This window comes from Cyprinus carpio, chromosome B7 (assembly GCF_018340385.1).
Source record: "Cyprinus carpio isolate SPL01 chromosome B7, ASM1834038v1, whole genome shotgun sequence".
NCBI classification, from domain to species: Eukaryota; Metazoa; Chordata; class Actinopteri; order Cypriniformes; family Cyprinidae; genus Cyprinus; species Cyprinus carpio.
Window position 1 is genome coordinate 40,966,760 of NC_056603.1, and position 18,691 is coordinate 40,985,450.

The following is an 18,691-nucleotide window of genomic DNA, read 5'->3' on the forward strand; positions in this document are numbered from 1 at the left end:
CACTTTGTGTTTCGTTGTGAAAGCGAAACTACTTTGTTTGGCCTTCCAAAAGAGGACACGACTAGAAATCAGTGGTTAATTTGTATTTCAACACTGTTCCAGAACAGTTCAACCCAAATATTCAGATGTGTGCAGCACATTTTACAGAGGATGAGGACTGTTTCCTGTGAGAGTGTCCAACTTTGCATGGACAGTCTGGTGCTTCTGACTCACAGCCTGTAAGTACGTTTACATATTTAAAGAATTTGCTACAGATGATTCAAACGCGAGTTTTGAGCAGTGTAGAGTAGCGCTTGAGTAGCCAATCACAAAGCACTGGATAGCCAATCACAGCACACCTCGCTTTTCAGAGCGATGAGCTTTTTAAAAATCAACACGTTTCAGAAGGAGGGGCATAGAGGAGCAACAATAATGTACATTATGTGGTAAATTATGTGTTTTTTCAACCTTAAACCGCATAAACACATTGCATTGCACCAAATACACAAAATAATGTTCTTTTTAGCAACATCATATGACCTCTTTAACAGGGTTGAATAACAGCTTGGCGACTAAACTAGAATACAGGAGAGCTTTCTGTGTGGAGCTGAGAATCTATTTTTCCTTTTTGCTTTGTAGACGTAATTTCATTCTGTTTTTGAACTCTGTTTGACAGAATCAGTCATTCACCGTCAGATAAGTTACCTTGCTTATGCAATAGCAAATTTAAATTTATCGTGCAAACACACCAGCGCATCGTGTAATTCTGTGTTCTTTGATCAGCTTAATTAGTCTCTCTGATCACTGGTTTTTAAGTACTAAATCTTTAAAAATATATATTTGTTATTTGTTATTAGCTTGGTTTACATTACGCAGGCTCATCCTGCAGTCCTGCAGAGCAGTGTGCTTCTTCACCTGAAGCTTTTAGTCATTACACAAGCATTTCTTTAAAGCGCAATTCAGACAGATAGAGCTGGGGTTTGGAAGTGGATGGAGAGTGTCTGAGATAAAAAGGTTAAAATAATGAATGGCCTTTTAGCAGTTTGCTAGGTAGCTAATGACAGTGGCCTGCTGGTGTGCCAGATCTCTGGCAGCTCCTGCTGGCATTCGGCTGTCAGCGTTCCTCTGGGAACATCTGCGTTTCATCTGCAACGTCTCCAGCACTTTCTAACAGGAGCAGGATACATTCTAGGATTTAAGTGATGCATTTGCTACAGTACGGTTTACTGCGCTGTTACTATGGTGCATTGATTATGATAATTCCTTAGCACCAGTGTTGTTGTTGTTAACTAAAACTATTAAAAATGGTTAAATAAATAAATAAATAAAATGTAATTTTATTAATTTTAAATGTACATTTTTTTTTTAATTTTAAAATGTAATTAAATCAATACTAAATATATTAAAATTTATTCATTTAATTAAAGCTGAAATAAAATCTATGTATTAGATGAAAAACTTGAACTTGTGCACTAAACTTTCCACAAGAAGCCATTATTTACATAATTTATCTGGAATTTCAAATATTTACATACATTTAAACATTAAAAATATTAAATATTTTTTGGTTAGTTAAATTTTTTGAAAATGTATCTGATGCTGCTTGTCAGTGGTGTTAATGTTGACTAAAACGAAAACATTTATTTGTTTATTTATTTATGCTAATTCAAATAAATCTGAAATAAAATATAAATAATAGATTCAGACAAATTAAATGAAAAATCTTAAATGTTGCATTGGCTGCTAACTGAAACAAAATACATTTAAGTTGACGTACTACAATTACTAAAATTAAAACTGAAATAAAAACAAAATAAAACTAAACAGAAATATTTAAAAGCTAATAAAAATGACTAATGCACAAAACAAAATTACTATAACTTATACCAAATTAAAAATATTATTTAAAATAAAAGCTAATTAAAAATATTAGGATACCAAAATAGTAATAAATGACATGATACAGTGTAGTAAATGATTATTATGATTATTTATATATCATGGTAACCTAAAAGAGAGCTGAGATATTACAATCTAAAACATGGTAAAACATGGTAATACCTTGGTACCCATAAAAATATCTAGTCATCAATCCTAAAAGAATACAAACAAATTGCTACTTGGATGAAATTACAATGCAATAGTAACATGTATCCAGTAGGATTTTAATTGATTGTCAGAGGATTCTTTTTTTGATCCCCTTATGGCTCAGAATGAAGGTATTTCCATTTGCAATCTTGTACATTCAAGGATGTTTTAGACGTGATTCATGATTTAGACGTGCATAAAGAGCACTAGTTTAATCTACCACACAGATATACTGATTTTAAAGGATAAGTTCACTTTCAGAATAAAAATATCCTGATAATTTACTCACCCCCACGTCATCCAAGATGTTCATGTCTTTCTTTCTTCAGTCGGGAGAAAAAAAACATTCCAGGACTTTTCTATATATTGTGGTTTTATGTTGTGGAAAGATATTTGAGTGTAAATGTGGATATAAAGGGGTCTATACGATATCATATGAGGGGTATGGGTGTTTTGTATAAAAGATAATCCCAGCTGGTTGGGTGGTTTTAGCTGGTCATCCAGCCTGGTCTTAGTTGGTCATAGCTGGTCAGCAGGCTGGTTTTACAGGGTTTTGGCCACTTCCTTAGCTGGTCAGGCTGGGAGACCAGTTTAAACAACCAGCTAAAACCAGCTAAGACCAGCCAACCAGCTTAGGCTGGTTTTAGCTGTTTTTTTCACCAGAGTAGCCAAACAATCGGTCATTTTCTTAAAGAAATGTAATATTTATCCACTCTTTAACCACAAATGCTCATTAGCTCTGCAATGCGCATTCATGTCTTTATTCGGTGATTTTGGAAAGGTCACGCGTGACGTAGACGAAAGCACCGACCCCGTGTTTACAAAGCCAACATTCAAAAAGAGTCATTGCCCTTTACAAAAAAGGTAAAACAACGATGTCAGATGATTTTAAAGTTGGAGGAGAAAATGAGATGGAGTTTTTAACCGAAGTACAAAGACAAAGAACTAACAGCGCGTTACCTTTCCAGCAGGATTGCATGATGTGTGAAGATGCGCATTGCAGAGCTAGAGCAAGCCGAGCATTTGTGGTTAAAACGTGGATATATATATATCTTTCCAGCAGGATTGCATGATGTGTGAAGATGCGCATTGCAGAGCTAGAGCAAGCATATATATATATATATATATAGATAAGTTTTTTTCGGAAAATTACCGATCGTTTCGCTAGATAAGACCCTTATTTCTTCCCTTTGAAGCTGCATTGAAACTTTTAGTTGAGCACCATAGAATTCCACTATACTGTATGGAGAAAAATCCTGGAATGTTTGCCTCAAAAACCTTAAATTACTTTGGGATGAAAGAAAGACATGAACATCTTGGATGACATGGGGGTGAGTAAATTACATTGTTGGGAAGTAACTAGTTACATGTAACTAAATTATGTAATTTAATTACAAAATTAATGTGATTGTAATCAGTAACAGTTACTGAGAAAAATTTGTAATTAAATTACAGTTTCTTATGAAAATGTTAATAATTACAAAAGGGGGTTACATCTGATTTTTGTTTTCTCTCACACACACACACACACACACACACACACACACACACACACACACACACACACACACACACACTCACTCGCGTTTACGCGTGCACACACACACACACACACACACACACACACTAGGCATGGGCCGATTACCGGTTTCAAGGTATACTGCGATTTGAAAATGTCACGGTTTCAAAACCACTAATATTTTCCATTATATGCGCTGTTTTCCATGTCACCTCAGTGACTGAAAGAGTAGGAATCCTCAGGCTGAGTGCAGTGTAGAGAGTCACACTGACCCCTCCTCCTCCTGTTGGTGCGAGCGAGCGGTCAGTCACGTGTGTGTAGGATGGCCGAACTTAAGGCCCGGGTACACTTCATATTCAGCGTTCCTTTCTGTCTCGCGCACAGCCGCGTCCGCACAGCTTTCAAAATTATACTCAACCGCAGATAAGCGCGGATGGATGAGCTCGACACATGTGCAGTACCACAGGGTGCGCAGCTGTCCGCGAGCCCTCTTGATGAAGAAAATAACGTAGTGCCGACGGTGCGCGGACGGCTGAAGTATACTTTGGCCTTTACGCGATCGCGATTATTGCAACTCTCTGTTCTGGACTTGCACAAACTGCTTTGCGATGCAATCATTTTCCAAAATGTCATTTATGTGAAATTATGAAGTCTGTTAACATCAGTTAACACAGGCCAAAGATTCTGAAGATGCACGCACAGAGAAAAATACTGTAGCATGCAGATCACTCACTGTTCATGATGCACAAACTATTGGAAGAAAATCCTCAATATTGATTTGAGGGTTTATATGAATGTGTTTCTGAGGAGAGCTGACTGTCTTCTGAAAAGTTTATGTGGTATAATTTCACAAAGCTTGTCAGAACATTCTGTTTTTGCTTCAAATTGGGTTATTATTAAATCAAATTATGTGTATGATTAATATTATATAACTAAATGATATGAAATGATATAAATAATATGTATATGAATTATATAACTAAAATTAAATAACTGTAATAACATATTTAGGTTAAATAAAGACTGTCTTCAGTCTTTATTCAGTCTTTATTTTTTCTTTTTAGGAAACAAATCAAATAAAAAAAAAAATAAACTAATTCTACTGTTTTATAACCTATTTCCAAAGTAACCTGGTAAATTATCAGCAGATTTTTATTCTGGAAGGGAACTTCTCCTTCAAGGTAGTGTTTATCTAATAATGTTTTATTGAGCTGAAAGGGTTGTTTCTCTGCAGAATTCATGAGGAGCCCGTGTGTGGAAGCAGGACTCATTCCTCCACTGGTTCAGCTGTTAAACTGTAAGGACCAGGAGATACTGCTCCAGACGGGACGAGCCCTCGGCAACATCTGCTACGACAGCCGTAAGTGTCCATTATCGCTTCCTCAGCCGCATCTACTGTGAGATATCTCCGAGTGTCTGGGATGATCTGAGGGGGAGCTGCTGCTACAGTTGTCTGAATGAGTGACATGAGGCGGGCAGAGCAGCTGATAGCTGAGCACTTTTTCATTTCACACATGGTTTCCAAAGGTAATTGTACAAGAGCTTATACCATCGCTGAATTCTTGATTCTGATTGCTTGATGATGTCCCAATAGTGTTGGGCGATATGTTTAATTGTCATGTCGTCAGCCTGCGATATCCCTGATACACGATATTATCATGCTAATTTATTTATTTACTTAGTTTCATAGCCGGAAAGTGAACCAACTCCAGCTTAAAGGGATACTCCACCCCAAAATGAAAATTTTGTCATTAATCACTTACCCCCATGTCGTTCCAAACCCGTAAAAGCTCCGTTCATCTTCGGAACACAATTTAAGATATTTTGGATGAAAACCGGGAGGCCTGTGACTGTCCCATAGACTGCTCTTCTGGATCATCCGTGCCACAAGGATGCACTGTTTCTACGTGTATTTAGCTCTGATTTTAAATAAAACAGTGCATCCTTGTGGCGCGGATGATTTAGAAGTGCACACGCAGCATACGGTGATATGGAGAGTCATTATTTTTGTTTTCTTCACTTACAAAAAGTGCTCCCGACACTTCATATAACCCAGATTGCACGTCTGATGGTAGATGGAGTATTCTGACGACGACTTTCATACCTTTTATGGAGCTTGACACTGTTATTTACTTGGCAGTCTATGGGACAGTCACAGGCCTCCCGGTTTTCATCCAAAATATCTTAAATTGTGTTCTGAAGACGAATGAAGCTTTTACAGGTTTGGAACGATATTGGGGGTAAGTGATTAATGACAAAATGTTCATTTTGGGGTGGAGTTTCCCTTTAAAGCAGCCTAATGTTTTTAATATGACTGAATTTGTATTTAACATGATAACAGTTCAATAAAAACATTGTAAGTTACTAATCATAAGGCTTACATTTCCTCCGTTTTTCAAAAAGCAACCACAGAAAATGAGCAAAGGATCAAAGAACATCATCACAAGCTCAGTCTAGCGCCAGTTTATGCACGTTGTGCACATTTTATGATATTATGCAAACATTATGGACTGTTGTTTATGATGAGAGAATTTGCGAGAGAGCTTTGAACAACAAAACTAAGGTGTTTCAGCGATGATTCATCTAAACGCATCTGATTGGCCACTGTATTCTTAAGCTCACCATAATCGTGTGTGATTGGTTATAACGCACAACGCTGTAAAAACATGGAAAAAGAAATATGATGGAATGAATAAGCCCTAATATTGATTAGATATTATTATAAAGAGATTAATATCTCTGACTATCGTCGATACACGATCGGCACATTACGTCCCAACGTGAATGTGGTGGAAGAGGAATAATTTGACTCTAGACTATTGAATTATTGAATTCATGCATGCAGACTTTTGCATCAATAATTAACTCGTCCACTGGTAATTATTTTGTACATGAATCATATTGATGGCCTAGCAGTGGTTGATAATTGAAATTATATCACATTTTTCCTCCCTTCGTTGTAGAGAGAGTGTACAAATATTTTATGGCTGTAATGTGTTTGTACTTTGTGATCTTAACAGTACAGTGGTGACATGGACTGTATGTTGTAGATGTATTAAACCTTTGGGACGAGTCGAGTTTAGGGAAATGAAAAGAGCTTTGTCTTCATGATAAACGGGAAGCGTGGCTGCCGAGGAGCTCTCAGGATCGAGTGATTTTGACTGATGGAAAGACGAGGATGCAGCCATTTTTCTGCAGATTTATTGAATTAATCCAGTGACTCCCATCTGTGGCTATTTAAACCTATTTCTCAAAGTGTGATTTTTACTCTTTGTGTTTATATTAGTGTACTGCTATGTACTAAATTCACTTTTAATGGGTATATACAATTTAAAATGTACAGTTGAAAAATATTGCTGACTCGTATTGCACTTCATAGATTGTTTTTCAAACAAAAGCTCTCTAGAGCGAGAATTTCACTCCCCTAACACCTAACCAATTAGCAGGCAGCAAATCATGCTTCATTGCTGTGAGGTAACTACAGCCTGTTGGCTTTAAAAACAAAGGGATGAGCATGTTATAATGCACCACCTAAACTTCATGTTTAATAAAAAATGCGTCAAAAATTAGAAAGAAAACTGCAGTTTTATTATGCAGCTAATATAATGAGTCTTCAGCTCATGTGAGTGCGCTCAATATTTTTTACAGTGTACCTTTAAAACAGTTAATTTGTTTATGTATGTATTTATTTATCTGTTTATAAGTAGCTGATATATAAGGGAAAAAATCATAATTATGACATAAAAAAAGTCAAAATTATAAAGTACTAGGTAATAATTTTGACACAGAGTCAAAAAGTATATAAGCAGTATTTTAGATTTAAGTAGTCAGTTGTTACTTTATCTCATAATTTTGACTATGTCATACTGATGACTTAGTATGTCATTCATTTGAATTTTATTTCATAATTATAAAGTTTGAATTTTTATTTCAGAAGGTTGGCTTGGTGTCTCATTTGTTTTTACTTTCTATTTCAAAATTGACTTCATCTCATTTTGACTTTTTACATCCTAATTGTGGCTTCTTATCTTATAAAAATCTTATAATAGTGACTTTTTATGTCACAATTGTCACAATCACTATGCATCAGCATCAGTATGTCATACTTTTGACTTTTTGATTTATAATTTAGTATATCATAATTTAAAAAAATGTATGTCATACATATGACTTTCTGTATAGTATGAAGACGTCAGATATAGTTCAGGTATATTTCTACAGCAGTGACAGCATAGACATTAATACTGTAAGATAAAAACACAGATTCTCAGAAGCTGCACACATCTGTTTTGTTGCAAAACTGAAATGATTAAATAATTATTTAATAATTTGCTTTTTAATTAGTATTTGAATGTTCTTTAATACTGATATGTGGACCTGGAGCACAAAACCAGTCATAAGGGTATTTTTTTTTAATTGGGATGTATACATAATCTGAAAACTGAATAAATAAGCTTTCCATTGATGTATGGTTTGTTAGGAGGACAATATTTGGCTGAGATACAACTATTTGAAAATCTTGAATCTAAGGTTGAAAAAAAAAAAATTCAAAATCTTGAGAAAATCGCCTTTAAAGTTGTCCAAATTAAGCCTAAGCAATGCATATTACTAATCAAAAATTAAGTTTTAATATATTTACGGTAGGAAATTTACTAAATATCTTCATGGAACATGATCTTTACTTAATATCCTAATGATTTTTGGCATAAAAAAAAAATCTATTATTTTGACCCATACAATGTATTTTTGGCTATCACTATAAATAGACCCGTGCTACTTAAGACTGCTTTTGTGCTCCAGGGTCACATATGTATTACTAGCAGTTAAGTAAAAGTGATGATAACAGTTCAGTTAGTTGATTTATGTGGCTACTAACAGAGAGACACAAATGGCATTGCATTAGGAGCCCTTGGCAAATGGACACAGATGTGTTTAATGTTGAAGATGATTGACGGGGCAGCTGAACCTGAACCCGGATGGCTCTGACCCTTTGTCATCGTCATGCATTTAACTCAAGGGCTTCGTCGGCTTGCAACCCCCACGCAGAAGCTGTCTTTTTCACTGCACAGCATCCAAAACCAATCAAAGGAGCCAACTTGGAAATCATTCAGTGTCTTTGTTTTCAGTATTCAGATCTTTTACTTTGTTTTGTTGCGTCTAAATCACGTTCTCTCTCCTTGTCCTCTGTCTTCTCGATTTGTGCGGTAGAAGGCAGTTGTCGTAGACTCTGCGTGGGCAAGCATCAGTGTAAACAAACCTGAAACAATGTTCATACCAGCTAAGCTGACTCATGTCTGACACACAAACACCGTCATCTGGTCACAGAGCTTACTGGAAAACTTACAGGTTTCTGCGTCAGGTATGTCTAAAAATGGAATTAAAGTGCTGTGGAAGAGACTGAACGTCAGATTCATGATTCACTTTTATTGAGGTAGTCAAAGCATGTTGTAATGCAGGACGGTGAAGACAGGATACTTGGGGATGGGCTTTTTTTTTTGAGTTTGGCTAGTAAGCAACAACCCTCCCAAAACATAGCAAGATGCTAAAAACATCAACAACGGTGTAGTATTGTGGCTTTGAGTTTTGCACAGGCAATCATTTTTAGTATTATTTATATAAATTATTTACTTGTTGTGAATGAGCTTTTTTATTTTAATTTTAGGTGATGTTTTGGTAATTTTACCTAGTGTAATAAAATATTTTGTACTAATTTTTAATCTTAGTATGACCAAGTTGTTTGTACAAGGTGTCTTTTAGGTCATACAAGACTTACACGTGGATATTTAAGGCATCATGCCTTACTTGCCAAACAAAATAGACTGGGAAGCATATTTTATTGGATTGTACTGTTTTTAATGTAAATAGACACTGGCTTTATTCAGAGGTGTGTTTAACGGATTTATTACCTGAATGTGTTTCAGAAGTTTTATCTAGTGTAGATTTGAAATGTCTTTTTGTTCATTGTATACCTTGTGTGATTTATTCTGAGCTCGCCATGAAAATAGCCTTGATGCTAGCATGGAGTGAATAAATAAATATCGCCACACCATAACATTTCAACTTTTCCAGATGCTACTGTTGAGTTTTTACCAATGTATAATGTCTAAATCCCACTCTACATTTGTTTTTCTCGTTGAATGGCATTTTTATCTTGAAATACATTATGCTGCAAAAGTAATTAGGTTGCATATTCCGTTTCATGTTGCTTTCTAAAAGCTTTTGAGTACTCCTCATTTAGATCTCTTATTTTGCTGCTTTAACCATATAGCAGACAGTCAGAAGATCCAGCAACGCTCTTGACTTTGATGCTCTGTGTAAATAATGCCGGTCTCTGTGGGTCTTTTAACACCTTCCCTTGTTAGTGATTCTGCTGCAGTCTGGATTCAGTATGCTGTGCTTCTGCTGCACTTCTGGTCTCTGGTTTTGCCTTTAGTTACATCTGCACCTCATGTCGACCTGACAGCTGTAAACAAATCCAGTGCATTTCCAGCAGACAGTTTTTGATCTCATTTGCTCTTCTTTTATCTCAAAATGCTTATTTTCTTGTGTTCTCTGTGTAACATTTTCAGTTGTCATATTACATTCCATAAGGATGCATTCATGAATATCCCAGCCTGTCGCTCCATTAAAGGAATAGTTGAAGTGCATCGTTCGGGAAGACTTGAACCATTCCTTTAACACCCTCTTTTCTGTCATTCTGTTCCAGGTTGATGTTACTTTGTGTTATTGGTTGCCTTTTTTATTGTTTATTTCTTTTCTATGTGACCTCTTTGTTTTGCAGATGAGGGCAGAAGTGCAGTTGACGCAGCGGGCGGTGCTCAGATAGTTGCCGAGCACATTAAGTCTCTGGCCGAAAGCACTGACCCGGCCACCGGGAAGCTCTTGACTGTCTTTTGTGGCATGCTGATGAACTATAGCAATGATAATGGTAATGACCGATCCCGCAAACCAGGCGATGTTTTTGAATGGTCCCTTATTGGTATAGTCTGAGATGTTCTCTAAATTATTCACGTGTTAATCAATACTACATAGGGCAACTTTTTTTTTTTTAATCTGATTCTCTAAAAAACAGACGTGTTTTGGTTTGAGTCTGACGTCAGTGTTTCCTCACAGTTGAACATTAACGGTAATATCTGTAGGGGACCACTCTAAGAAAGCCTATGTGTTGTTTAACTTCTCCTGTGTATTCTGAATCTAATGTCTTTCACCGATTTGACATGCTAAGTTTGCTATATGGCTACAATCTGCTCCTTTTTTGTGGTTATTATCTTTCGTGTCCTTTGCAGCTGGAGGTGGTGTTAATGTTTAGTAATGTTATGAATTCAGCTGTCTTGCTTTTTTTTTTTAAATGACAATCTATAATAAATGTAGTTACATTTTGAAAATGTTTAATTACATTGCATATTCATTTTATTTTAAAATTAAATAAGCTTAATTTTTTTAAATCTGTATTTAAAATGATTTAATTAAAATGTTTTTAATTTAAAAACCTTAAAAAAAAAAAAATTTATATATATATATATATATATATATATATATATATATATATATATATATATATATATATACATATATATATATAATTTTTTTTTTTTTTTTTTTTTTTTTTTTTTTGATTTTATTTTCAAAAGTAGCTGTGTATTTGACAAAAACAATTATATGCATAAAAAAAACATGGCACTGTGCACTTTTTTTTGTTCAGTCATTCACCGACTTGATGTAATTTGACTGGGGATTGGCTTAAAAAAATAAATCCCTTTAATTGAAGAACCCAACATTTTAACTGAAGAAGTTGACTACTTCCAGAGCTGAATGCTCCAGCTGAGCAACTGCCATTGAGATTAATGGAAATGATAACATACAGCTTTCCACCAATTATCTCTTGTTTGAATTGCTTAAACAAACAGAGCAATGTTTTGATTGGCTGTTCATATTAAACTAGGATTTTACCATTTACAAAATGACACTATTCACATTTAAAAGAATAGTTCACCTTGGATACATATTTGGGACACATTCTATAGCTTTCAGTGTCCGTATCATGCATGCCCACGAGGTTACATAAGGCTCTGGCCTTGTCCTATTCAGCAGTGCAGTGCATTGTTTAATATTTAAGGGAATGCAGGCAGTGTATTTACATTTTTGTGACTTGATGTCTTTGAATAATTGATGGACAAGCCATGCTCTGCTTCCTTCATCCCAGTTTGCCAGAAAGGCTTGAAATGGTAATAGCTTTTTTCGATCTATTACACCTCGCTTCCAGAGGCTAGTGCAAATCAACAAATTTAGGTCAGGCATTTTTGTTTTCGGTTTCTTGATGAAAATAAATGGTGAGATATGATTTTAATGGAAGAGAACAGCCAGCGGGCTTCTTATTATTGCTGAATATCATCCTCACGCTGTTTTGAACCAGTCTTTTCTTTCCCTCATCTCTCTTTCTCTCAAATGTTGTGTCATGTAACAGATTGCTTTTCCTTGCAACGTGTATCTGTTTTAACTTAAAGCCTGTCATCATGTTTACTAAGCCACCATATAAATGACTCATCTAATCACATAAGCTTATCACTTGGGAGGTTTTATGTACATCATTCACTGTACTTGCCTGGTCAGATCTTTTTTTTTTATATATCTTGGCAACCAAAGTACTTACTGAACCATAATGTCTCTCAATGCTGATTCATTCCCTTGTGAAGAAGCAGCACATTTTATCATACTTTTAAAAAGACTAACTATTACAGAAATAATATGCTTTAAAAGGATATACGTAAGTGTGAAATGAATGTAATGCTAATTGCAATAAAATGAAAATGAAATGAAATATATTATAGTTTAATTTATATTAAATGCTATTAGCAGAACTTTAGAGTGCTTTTTTCACTTAATAAACACAGCATATTTATGTACTTGTTGAATGTTGTTGCTTTATATCTGTTAGTATATCATTTATTTTAGCATGCCTGATAGTCTATATTGACGACTCAGCATCCAGGGATGGAATTATCCTTTTAAATGCATGTGTTTGTGTTATTTAAATTATAAAGAGTAAAGTCACTAATTATTCAGTTATTTGGTATAATCTAGTTTTGCGATGGCTGATTTTTGCTGTTTGTAATCTGTCAGTGTTATAGCTTTCTGCTCAACTAAAAAAGTGTACTTAAAGCATTTAAATCTTACATGAGCTTTAGATGAGATACAAATACTTCACAGTTCTTTTAGGAAACGTGCCTCATTTTCCATCAGTGAGATCTGCAGGTCCCCGGTTGACATTTCCTTGACGTGATTTGGGCTTCGATTACTGGCAGGAGTTCCTCAATGATTTCTGGCTAATGTCCAGTTCTGCCAAGGCTTGTTATGTTGTGTTTTCTCATGTGGTACATTTAGCCAATAGCTGCTGATCAAATGTTCCTCTTGCTCTCAGACCAGCAAAGCTTCTGTGGTCGATAAAGCAAATAACAAGCAATTATGTATTAGGGAGGAAGCGTTTTGGGCTGTCAACTGTTTATTAAATGTGATGAAGGGACTTCTGTTGCATAAATGTTTTAAAGGTTATGTGCTACAATTCTTTGTACCAAACTCTGCTTCCATGGTCTGTCATACTCAATAACTTTTTCTCCTTTTTTTAACTGTGGATGTTTTCCTCTGCCTGGGCCGTCTTTAACACAGCTCTCTGTTGTCTCAGCTGCCATCTCCTCTTTGCTTCGTTGAATTTACTGATCTGCTTCCTGACAAATTGATGGCACCAGATGTGAGCCGGTGCCGCCCACATCTTAGTGTCTCTTCGAGAAATTTCTAGACAAACTGAAACATCTTTTCACTGGGTATTTAAAGGGCTTACTTGTGCAGCTGTGCAAAATATCACTGTTAGTAAACATAAAAAAAAGACATAAAATGATACATTTAGTGAGATTAAAATAAGTAGTGGTTGACTAGTATTGATTTTTATTTATTAAATACCTATATCTTACAGAGCAGGGTGACCAATGGATGAAAGGCAATATTAAAATAAGTAGTTGTCAACCAATATGTATTTATTTATTTATTTTCAAATCAGATACTGATATCTTGGAGAGCAGGGTGACCAATGAGAGATATAAAGCTGATATTAAAATAAGTAGTTGTCAACCGATATTGATTTTTTTTTTATTCCTGATACCAATACCTTAAGAGAGCAGGGTGACCAATGAGCGAAATAAAGCCGATATTAAAATAAGTAGTTGTCAACCGATATGTGTTTATTTATTTATTTTCAAATCAGATACTGATATCTTGGAGAGCAGGGTGACCAATGAGCGAAATAAAGCCGATATTAAAATAAGTAGTTGTCAACCGATATGTGTTTATTTTGTTTTTGTATAGCTGATACCGATATCTTGCAGAGCAGGGTGACCAATGAGTGAAATATGCCGATATTATAATAAGTAGTTGTCAACCAATATGTATTTATTTATTTATATTTAAAGCTGATACTGTTATCTTGGAGAACAGGGTGACCTATGAGTGATATAAAGCCAATATTAAAATAAATTGTTGTTAACCGATATTGATTTTTTTTTTTTTTTTTTTATTCCTGATACCAATATCTTTAGAGAGCAGGGTGACCAATGAGCAAATTAAAGCTGATATTAAAATAAGTAGTTGTCAACTGATATGTGTTTATTTAGTTTTTATGTAGCTGATACCGATATCTTGGAGAGCAAGGTGACCAATGAGTGATATAAAGGCAATATTACAATAAGTAGTTGACAGACGATATTGATTTTTTTTTTTTTTTTTTTTTTTTTTTTTGCCGGTACAATATCTTAGAGAGCAGGGTGAACAATGGCCCATATAAAGCCAATATTAAAATAAGTAGTTGTCAAATGCCATTTTTTGTCAAATGCCATTTTTTTTTAATGGCTGATACCGATATCTTGGAGAGAAGGGTGACCAATGGCCTATATAAAGCTAAGTAGTTGTCAACCAGTATTTTTTTTAATGGCCTATGCAGATATCTTGGAGAACAGGGTGGCCAGTGAGTGATATAAAGCCAATGTTAAAAATAACTAGATGTTGTTTTTTTTTTTGTTTTTTTTACTCAGTAATCTGGTAAGTGCACACTGGGAATTATATTTTCTCAAATGAAATCCAGGTAAGACTGATTTTAAATGCAGTACACAGTGACATGATATAGTGGCAAATTGTATATAGGTCAGAATACAGTCATTTGAAATCATGGAAAGATTACTCTCACAGTTGTGCTCAGATGCTGGCATTTTTAATGCTGTCAAAAAATCTGCTTTTAACACTTATTGCCCAAACCGAAAATTTCTAAGCCGATGCCAGAAATGTAAAAATGCCAATTATCAGTTGATAAATTGGTAATGTATTAGTCAACCACTAAAAATAAGTCCAAATATCAGCCCAATATAAAAATTTACAGGCTGATGCTAATCATTTAAAAAGGCCAAATATACTGGCCCTGGTAATGTATCTGTTGACCACTAAAATGTCTGCCAAAATTACCAACAAGATAATCTCTATAAAATATATTAAAATTTGATGCAAGATTATTTCTCAGGTAGATTTCTGTTCTAAAGACATTTGGATATTTCTACTGGAAAACAAGTGTGGTTAAACCAAGTATTTTCAGTGGTGAAGGATCCGTGTATGTACATGAAATGTGATGGCTAAGCAGTCCTTTGTTCCACTGTGGTCTTGATTTATTTTTCACATTGTCAGGTCAAGACTATATTTTCTGTGCTAGTCTCAGCAAAGCACTTTACAAAAATGAAATCTCAGAGCATTATATAATGTGGCTGCATTTTATGTACAGTCTGTAATACTTTGAGCTGGTAAATTAGCTCTTTCAGCCTCTAGCCTGTTTTCAAACATTGCAGGATATAAACGATGTTGAAATCACTCATAACATTTGATTAATTTTTGATTACTTTTAACATAATTTAGTTTGAGAAGATTTGCTGAAGAAATGAAATCATGTACATAAAAAAAGAAACTTTGATGAGTCATAATTAAAAATAAAAAAGTAAGCACATTAGGCACTGATGGATCAGTGAATTACACCAAAATTTAATTTTTGCATTTTACAATTACACTTTTAGTTTATTAAATATTTTGAATTCTTTTATTTTTTTATATTTTCAGTTTCAATTTCAATTATTTTTTAAATTAATTTTTAAATTAATTTTATGTGCTTTTGGCGTTTTTATTAGTTATTAGTTTATTAGTTTTTTATTTATATATATATAGCTTTAATTAATTTTAGTTTTAGTAGTTTTAATACTTTAAAATATTTATTTATATGAATCCCTTTTCATTTCTGTTAATTTATTTCTATTAATTCCTATTCATTTCTATTAATTTATTTCTATTAATTCCTATTCATTTCTATTAATTCCTAATTTCTGTTAATTTCTCATTTTTGTTCGTGTTTTCATTTTGTTGTTGTTGGTGTTTTTCAATATTTGTATTTCTTAATATTTTATTTAAGCTTTATTTCAGTTACAAAAATTATGTTTAATAGTTTTAGTTTCACTTAACAACTACATAACAACACTGATACAAACTTATTTTTGATGACAGTGGTGGCAGATAGCAAGTAACCACATTTATATTTATTGTGAAAATCTTTTTTTCATTGTGTGGCATTTGAGATAAATATTTTTAATTACAATAAAAATAGTGTTTAGATAAGCTCAGTTTATTGCAATGTAATTGCCAGAAGAATGATGAATATATAATACTTAACCATTAATGTAAATGACTAATATATCATCTATGTTGTCAGAAAAAGATCTGCCTGAAGCAGAATCAAGAGAATCTCCTGTTTCGTCTTCCCTCTCTAGACTCGCTGCAGGCTCAGCTGATCATCATGGGTGTGATCCCAACACTGGTCAGACTGCTGGGAGTTCATTCTCAAAACACCGCGCTCACAGAGATGTGCCTCATTGCCTTTGGCAACCTGGCAGAGCTTGGTGAGTTACCAATTTGATTCAGTCACACTGCCTGTTACATAATATCCAGATTTTCATATATTAAAATACATCAGAACATGTTGGATAAATCTTGCACGTCTCTTTTGCCTGATCCTCAAACAGAGTCCAGTAAGGAGCAGTTCGCCTCTACTAATATTGCAGAGGAGCTGGTTCGACTCTTCCGTAAGCAGGTGGAGCATGAGAAGAAGGAGATGATCTTCGAGGTGTTGGCACCACTCGCTGAGAACGGTGAGAATCGCAGTGATCAACATTAAATAATGATTGAACACTCATGAACCAGTCAGTATAGTGTCTTTGGGGAAAACACTTACAATAAGTACATTACTTCTTGTTTAGCATGGTACCAGGTCAAGTCATGTTTTTTGTTGTCAGTGGTGTTATTTGTTCTATGAAAGAAAGTGTTTATTTTTTCGTATTTTTTGATACACTGAGAAAAAAAGAAGAAATATATATTATATACACTTACATTTCAATTTTATTACAGAACGTTAAACCAAAGAAAATGAAACTAATGAGAAATGTTGCTTTGGCAACTAGCTCAAATAGGCCAATTTTTCATATTTTATTTGTTGTTCAAAAATGTTTTTGTGGTTTCAGTTAACTATAATAAGCCTGATTCACCTTATAATGAGTCTTATTATTTTGTTTTAATTTAACTTTTTTAAATACATTGCAATTAATCAATCAATAAATCAATGAACCTTTTAAATAAGTGTCTTTGCTTAGTTCTTGAGTACAAAATCAAAACATTGTTCTCACACCATTGACAAATGGTTTTGTTTTTTTTGTTTTTTCATTTTTTCCTGATATTTAAATAATGCAGTTATAGCACGTAGGATGTACATAAAATAGTGAATATAAAGCAGTCTTTTAATAAAATGTAATAATAAAATAAATACAATGCGATATATATATATATATATATAGAATATATATATATATATATATATATATATAATATATATCTATAATATATATATATATATATATATATATATAATAATTATAATTTTTATTGAATTAATTCACACTTTGAAAAACTAAAAAAAAGATTATCCATAAGCAAGGCTGTAGGTAGACTAATGTAATGCTGATATATAAATAATATAACATATTTATTGGCAAACATCAAAACCGGACACAAAATTGCTAAGATCTGACAGTATAAAATATTATTTATTTTTTTAATTATTTATATATATTTTTTTATTTTAAATTATTGTTAGGCTTTGGAATTGATTAAAAATAAAAATATCGGCCAGTGCCGATAAGCTCAAAATGACCAAAAACTGAACCAGTAAGTATTGTGGAGAACCTCATTATTGGAAATATATATATTAATATGGTATACATATAGTACCATAGCAATATCTATCACTGTATCTTGGTACGTGTTTGTAAGGAGTTTTTTTATCTTTTTGTTTTAAATTACCACAAGTGTTCTGTTAATTCACATTTGATCCATTTCTGTTCCGTTATCTCCAGAATGCATTGGTTAGTCGTGCTGCTTTTGCTTTCAGCATGAGTTCAGGGTCTGCAGTTGTTGATCAGGCATGAATATGGATAAAACTGGTGGAGCGCAGCGCGCCGCAGACCCACTGACCCAGTGACGGAGTGATTTGGGCAGCAGGGTTCAGCAGCTCAAAGGCTTTTCCTCCCAGCTGTGAGCGTGTTGTGTTACTTATATAGAAAGTCAAACTCTGCCACCTGTTGTGGTTAGAAACAAGACACTTCATGGAATGAATGCATGCATTTGCAGCTGTGTTTTGGCTCAGAAAGCTTGGGCATGAGCCAACAAGATTTTACACTCAAAATATTATACTTAAAAAGTTTTTTTTGTTTGTTTTTATGTAAGCTGGAACATCAAAACCAGCTGAGCTATAGAGAGCGACATCTCTCGCAATGCAAAACCTGGCTTATTTGATGGTGAAAATATCTGAAATGAATTTTCCAAGATGCTGGCTATCGCCTGCGGTTGAGTCGCGGGAGAGAAAGCTGCTTCTTTGTTTGGATAATAAGTGTTATCACTGCGCATTGGCAGTTTCCTCAGAACAGGACTCTGGGGTCTGCTCACAGCTGCGGTCTGGACTTCTCCTGCCGCGGTCAGCTGCTC

At 34.2% G+C, this 18,691-nt stretch overlaps 1 protein-coding gene across 2 annotated transcripts in view; it reads left to right on the plus strand.

Annotated features, from left to right (window-relative positions):
• LOC109083310 (rap1 GTPase-GDP dissociation stimulator 1-like) overlaps positions 1–18,691 on the plus strand; it is a 51,369-nt gene that overhangs the window by 13,027 nt on the left and 19,651 nt on the right. The window contains exons 4-7 of one of the 2 annotated variants that reach the window (XM_042728678.1): positions 4,821–4,946; positions 10,368–10,514; positions 16,429–16,557; positions 16,681–16,806. In XM_042728678.1, the coding sequence (XP_042584612.1) occupies positions 4,821–4,946; positions 10,368–10,514; positions 16,429–16,557; positions 16,681–16,806 (528 nt within the window). The remainder of the gene's footprint in view (positions 1–4,820; positions 4,947–10,367; positions 10,515–16,428; positions 16,558–16,680; positions 16,807–18,691) is intronic. The other variant, XM_042728679.1, reaches the window with a different exon arrangement.